At 42.1% G+C, this 6,872-nt stretch overlaps 1 protein-coding gene across 1 annotated transcript in view; it reads right to left on the bottom strand.

Moving 5' to 3' along the window:
• Window positions 1-4,160: 4,160 nt before the first annotated feature.
• LOC108230589 (C2 calcium-dependent domain-containing protein 4C) overlaps window positions 4,161-6,872 on the bottom strand; it is a 5,064-nt gene continuing 2,352 nt past the window's right edge. Inside the window, exon 2 of the mRNA XM_017406931.3 lies at window positions 4,161-6,533. Within this exon, the coding sequence (XP_017262420.1) occupies window positions 5,221-6,477 (1,257 nt within the window). The 5' untranslated portion in view covers window positions 6,478-6,533 and the 3' untranslated portion in view covers window positions 4,161-5,220. The remainder of the gene's footprint in view (window positions 6,534-6,872) is intronic.

Raw genomic sequence — 6,872 nt, 5'->3', positions numbered from 1 at the left:
ACTGTGTGTTTTGATGCCTCATGTGTTAAAAGACTAGAATGCTGATGTGCAGCCAACAAAACAAAAAAAGAACAAGAACCTGCATATTTCTTTTAAGGTTGCGTTTAGGTCCAAAACACTGTTAACGATACGATTCTGCTCGAACAGATGTCGTCACATAACTTCACTGCTGTTCAGAAGTAGTTTATGTTTAGTTTAAGCCACGTGAAACCATGAAACGGAGCGAAGCTGTAAAATTAGGACACTGTCAAACAATCTGCATTATAGGTGCATTATTATTACCACGTGTGGCTGCAGACTTAGATTCACAAAAGTACAACAAGATTCCACTCAACTTCAACACGGATACGGGTGGAAAAGTTTAGCCATGCTTGAAGGAACCTCGGAGAGGGTTTGGGAATAACAGAGCAGAAGTCTACAAGTGGTTGCACGCACCTATGCAGCGGGGATATCACCAAATTTACGTCATAACAACCAACAGAGTTACTGTATATTAAATATATAGAGCACATCAATAAGGGTGCTACTACAGCAGTGAACGGCAGGGGAAAACAACCCACGAAGATTTCAGCTTTGGAGAGCATGTAGGAAACTTCAGGAGGTCGTTTTCTTTCTGAAGTTGCTCTCGTCTCCAAGCACTCGAGGCTGCAATCATTGGCAATTTCTTCTATTTCCTCAGCAGAGCGCGGCAAAAACAGAAAGGGCTGCTGTTTAAGCACGTAATATTGTTTCCCTTTGTAGCTCGGCTGTCCGTATTGTCTGTCTTCTTGTTTGACATTTCTGCTTCGTCCCCTGGGCTTCATTAAAACTGAAACTGAAGCGGCGTCTCCCCCTCGCTGGTGCATAATGAGCATTTCACTGACAAACAGAGAAGCTGTTCCTTGCAGTTTGTAGCTAAATACAGTACAAATCCGACGTATGTCAAGAGTCGTTTCAAAAGCGTTTTACAAAATACTTCATGTCGTACATAGAAAACTAACAGCTTTAGATCAAAAACGATCAAAACACACGCCCAAACACTTTTCCTCACACACACAGTAAGGCTTTAGGGTTTCTGAAAAACTTTGAGCCTGTCATGCAAACACCAGTGACATGTTCATGCCATGCAGCTGGTACTCACTGTGACAACGTTGCTCTAATCTCATTCAAATATATATAAAAATGAACATGTTTACATGCACATAGTCATACTTGTGATACCGAGGCACTACGGCTAAAGCCTGGTTGCATACGTTGATGGTTGAATTCATCACACGGACTTATGCGTTACATTAAATGCCTTTTGTTTTTCTGCCAACGTTATTACTCAAAATACAGTTTCGGATGCTAAGCTCAAGGAGGGAAACTGACCAGGAAATAATCTGAGCAGGTTTGAGACTAGCTGCCATGTGAGAGCGGATTCAGGTGTCCGTAGGTGGTCTGGTTTCCTCCAACGGACTGTTGCTCAGTTGCACAGTTTCATCAAGTTGCTTGGACTGGATGTGTCTCAGCTGGACAGTTCCTTCAAAGAGCTCAAGAAACATCAAAAAACCAAATCATCATATAGAGCGGATAAAGGTCGTTTGTACCATTTCATTAAAGAAAGAAGACTCACAAAGGTCACTGAAAATAAATGAAATTGACAAAAGTAGGAAGAAACTTTACTGAAAGTAAACTAATGAAAAGCAGTCATTGCTTTTGAATTTTGTTTCAAGAGAATTATGTTTTAAAAGCAAACTATTGAAACTAGTTTTGTCAGAAAGGATGGTACCCCTGAAAAGATTAAAACTAATTTGACCATAGGAGCATGTTATAGTAAGGTTAGTCCTTTAATTAGAATCACAGGTGTCTTCAGTCTTATAATCAGTCATTCTGCCTATTAAAAGGTTGAAAGGTAGTCACAGGGCTGTTTGGTATCATGGTGTGTAACACACTGAATATAGAACACAGAAAGCTGAGGACACAGTTGTCTTAGGAGCTTAGAAAGAAAATTACCAACAAGTATGTTGAAGGTAAAGACTATAAGAGCATCTCCAAGCAGCTGGATGTTCCTGTGACCACAGCTGCACAGATTATTCAGATGTTTAGGGACCACAGGACTGGAGACAACCTCCCTGGATGTGTCCACAAGAGACAGATAATATAAATGGTAACCAGAGAGCTGAGAACAACTTCCAAAGACATTATAGATGAACTCCAAGGTGAAGGTACGTCGGTGTCAGATCGCACCACCAGTCGCTGTTTGATCCACAGAGGACTTAATGGAAGACGACTGAGTCTCGGTTCTGTTCTGTTCTGCTTTGCTGCGTCTGGAACAGGGTGTCTTGTGTCTCCTCAGGGTACAGTGAAATCTCAAGACTATCAAGGCATTCTGGAGCGACATGTGCTGCTCAGCGTCACAAAGCTTGGTCTCGGTCGCAGGTCATGTGTTGTCCTACAGGATATTGACCCAAAACACCAGGAATGGTTTAGAATAAAACACTGGACTATTCTCAGTCCAGATGAGTGTCTCTGAAAGGAGCTGAAACATCCGGAGACAGAACTCTTCAAACCAGAGACAGCTGGAGCAGTTCCTTCATGAGGAGTGGACCAAAACACCTGTGGACGTGGAGACGTCTCAGAGAGTCACAGAAATCACTTGACTGCAGTGATTGACTCAAAAGGTGTGAAACAAAATATTAAGCTAAGGGTACGGTCCTTTTTTTCACGGCCCGTTTCATTATTTTCTTGTATTGTTTCTAATTCTGTTGAACCAAAACTCAAAAGCAACGATTGATTTTCAGTCACTTCTTTCTTATTATTACTTTTGTCAGTTTCAAGTTATTTCAGTGACCATTGTGGGGTTTTTCTTTGAAAGGGTACAAAGAAACTTATCTGTGTATGTACGTCTTAAGCTAAGATCTGCATTAAGACATTGTTTTACTTGATTCTGCAGCTATATCTGAAACCATTTCAAGAGGTGTGTGAACGTCACACCACAGTCAGTACATATTGTTTTTTGACCTGATTTGTACAAAATCTGACAAAACAAACTGAGGGTAATTTTAAGAAAGCAACTAAAACTTTAAAGTGATAAATATCCAAGCATAATATTGCACTTTTTAAGTTTTGAGTGACATATTGGTATAGTTTTCTCTGCAGAGACAGCTCTCGGTTGTTGTTTTTTTTTTAACTTTTTCCATAGTTTGCTGTCGTTTTGTTGTTGTTCTGATATTTTTAGGATGTATTCTTTGAGCAGAGCAGGAAACAGAAGTGTAAAATAAAAGATCAGTTTAAACCTCAGAGTCTTTGTGCAGATACTTGATAGAGGTACAAATATTTACTTGTGCTTTACGGTGTTAAACTCAAAGAAACAATCCATGAAAATCTTTTTTTTTTTTTTTGCTTTGTTTTGCGACTGACCGCAAAGTGTCTTTTACATCTCTGAATAACAAATTTCAAGCTTTTTACATTTCTTTTTACGCCATGAAGGGATGGACATAAAGAGTCACGTCAAAGTTCAGAGGCAAATGTTACTCCTTAAAAACATTTGGTGTAAAATGACATTAAAAATAAAAACATCTAAGCCTGTAGTTCTAAGAAATAACATGTCTCATGTGCTATTTATAGGTTGTTTTATTTAAGATCTTAAATCAAGACATAAACCAAGTATTATTTAATATATTTCTTCAAACTGTACTTTGCAGTGGNCCCCCCCCCCCCCCCCCCCCATAAGAGAAACTATTAACACTGTTTAAATATTTTAACAAAAAATATTTATATTTACACGAGTGCTTTAAATATTATCAGTAAGTATGATTTCTCTGGAGGAAATCAGGCTGACTGGATGAGATAAGGGGGAAAATATTGACATTTTTGGTTTACTTTTTTATCGTTTTATTTGTGTGTTTTGAGGTTTATTCGCAAAGATTGACCTTTTTACCAATCGGTATGGGTACTTACAAATTTACTTAGAGATGTTCTTTGATTTTTGCAAATTTATAATCATAATCATAACAAATCTTTATTTTTTCATTTTTTGCCCCAGAGGAATATTTACCCATTTCCCTCAATTTTCAAAAAGAGAAAAAGAGAAGAAAAAATTTGACTGTCCAAGAATTTCTGTATTTTTTTTTAATATAAACGTGATGTGGATGTTTTGATGTGTTAAAATATGAAGCATAAAGTCTGATCTCATGATGTTGCACAAAGGTAGCAATTTTAGGCACATATTATGTCATTTTAATGCATTTTAGTTTTTTTTTTGCATGTGATTTCCAACTGACTTACTGGTTAAAAGGACAATTGTGTCGCTAAATGACACTTAAAACAATAAAATGTGACATGACTTGTTAGAGTACTACTTAACGTTTTTGTTTGTTTTTGTTTTGGACCTTACTTGAATATAATCAGAGAAATTTTGCTTGCGACTTTGCAAACTAATTGTCTTGTTAATCACAGCAAACAGTTTTAAAAGGATGCGGTGATGAATTAAACGGGATCCTCGTAATTAGGAAACATTGTTGAAACTTCACAACGCCGCTTTAAGCCCAAAATCGCAGCCAGAAATCTGTTTTGCAGCACATAAAAGATGTGTTGTGTAATCTTTTGTCGTCTGTTCGGTCCGATCGTGTTACTCATAGACCCCAGTCGTACGTACTTAATCAATCATATTTTAATCCTATTTTTGATGTGCATGTAAATGTGGCCACTCTTTCCGTTCCTTGCCCTCCCCTGTAGATCAAAGGATCATTTGCACATCAGGATGTAGAGCCACTTCAAAGCTCGCCCTCATTCACAAAAGCATCTCTGCGCCCAGCAGATGGTAGCACTGATGCAGAGTCCTGCGCTCCCGCGGATTATATGTCACATTACAATAAAAAAAAAAAAAAAGAAAAACATGCAGCCCACGGTGAGCACAGTAGAGGTGAGGACATGAGACATGGGGAGGGAGGATGCACAGGTGTCGTCCAACCTTTGCGTTCAGAAAGCTGGACGGGAGAATGAAACGCTTTCATTTGTTGGTTTGGAGCCCAGCTTGGTTTAATGAGCATTACTGGGAGAAAGAGCTTGGTAAACTTTGACCACCATAAATCCTTCATGCATGAAGGTCTGCAGGCTCAGTTTCTCAGATCCTAGACAAAACGCTTCATTGTCCTCCTATTATATAACAACTTGTAGGTTTTTGGAATGAGAGAAGTGGATCACAGAGACACCAAATTTAAGCTTTCGTCGTTCTCCTTGGGGTTCACCTCCTCTGCTTTAAAGCCCTGACAGCAGCTTTGTCAGCAGCACCTCCCTCTCCCCCAGCAGCGTGTCCCTCTTCAGGCTGGTGCCTTTGTTCACCACTTTGAACTTGACAGAGAGGTTCTTCACTTGAACGGAGCTGATGGAGTCAAAGAAGAAGTCCTCGTTGAAGACCGGGTTGCGGCTGTTCTTGATGATGTTGCTCCTCTGCTTCTGCAGCTTGCCGGGGTTCAGGTACACCGACACGCAGCAGTTGATGCTTTTGATGTCGAAGCTCTTGTCGTAAAGGCTCTCCGCTGCCAGGATGCGGATGAGCAGGCGGGACGTGCCCGAGTCGTAGTTGGCGCTGATCCTCACCGTCCCACCTTTGTGCAGGTTGATGGTGTGCTCGCGCTGCAGGCCGGGGTCAGAGGCTCCTGCACTGTGCAGCGAGGGGACGTGAAGACGCCGCTGGATGTTGGGGCTGGGCTCGGCTGAGCTGCACTCGTCGGTGGACAGGGAACTGTGGCGAGCCAGCGACCGCTTGGCCTTCACAACCTTGGCCTGCGTCTCGTGTGTGAAGATCTTGAGCAGGGACGCGGAGCGGGACAGCAGCGGGGAGCTGAAGGGAGAGGACTCTGCTGAGGAGCAGGTGTCACTTTCTCCACCGCTGAAGTAGCGGTAAGGGTTCATGTGAGCGGTGTTGCAATCAGCAGGGTTCAGATGGTTTCCTGCCTCGCCGCTTTTTCCCGAAGTCTTCCTCTGTGTGTTTGGGGATGTGATGGGACTGGTGAGCTCGCAGTGGAACAGGGACTCCTTACGCCGAGTGTGGGGGCTTTCCTTCAGCGTCGCAAACCCATATGATGTCTGAGTCTTGGGAACGTAAGGCAGGGACATGGCTGTCTGCGACTGGGGATCTGCGTTGGTGTCTCCAGCCACAACATCATCCGCACTCTCTATCTGGATGATGTGGCGGTTCGCTGCCTTCAGCAAGTTCTTTGTGTCTCCTGCGATCTTGGCCACCAGACGGGGGCTTCTTGGGCTGCTGATCTTCCTGTTGCTGCCGAGGGTTTGCTCAGAAGTGGACGGATGGAGCCCCTCTTTGGACTTTCTGCTTGGTGCCTCGGGCTCTGCGGGGCAGCTCACCAGCTTCGGAGGGATGAAGAAGTCGGGAATCTTGTCGGGCGTAAGCACATTGCTGTAGGCTGGGGCCACGACTTTCTTGTCTCCACCGTCCCCTTGTCGCAGCACGCCGGTCTCCACTGAGCCGCGGATCTTATCCAGAACCCACATGGCCCCACCAGACAGTAGGATGTGTGGATCAGGGTTAAGGGTTAAGTCGGGAGCGTCTGCAATTAATAACACACATCGGTGGAGAAGAGGAGTAAATAATCACTCCGCAGAGAGAAAAGGAAGGAAAACTATACAGGTGCTGGTCATAAAATTAGAATATCATGAAAAAGTAGATTGATTTCAGTAATTCCATTTAAAAAGTGAAACTTGTATATTATATTCATACATTACATACAAACTCGTATATTTCAAATGTTTATTTCGTTTAATTTTGATGATTACAAATGACAACAAATGAAAATCTCAAATTCATCATATCAGAAAATTAGAATCTTGTGAAAAGGTTCAAAATTGATGGCACCTGGTACCACACTCTAATCAGCTAATTAACTCAA

This window comes from Kryptolebias marmoratus, linkage group LG24 (assembly GCF_001649575.2).
Source record: "Kryptolebias marmoratus isolate JLee-2015 linkage group LG24, ASM164957v2, whole genome shotgun sequence".
Taxonomy (NCBI): Eukaryota; Metazoa; Chordata; class Actinopteri; order Cyprinodontiformes; family Rivulidae; genus Kryptolebias; species Kryptolebias marmoratus.
Note: the sequence above shows the minus strand (reverse complement) of the source record. Positions and strands in the feature narration are given on the sequence as shown.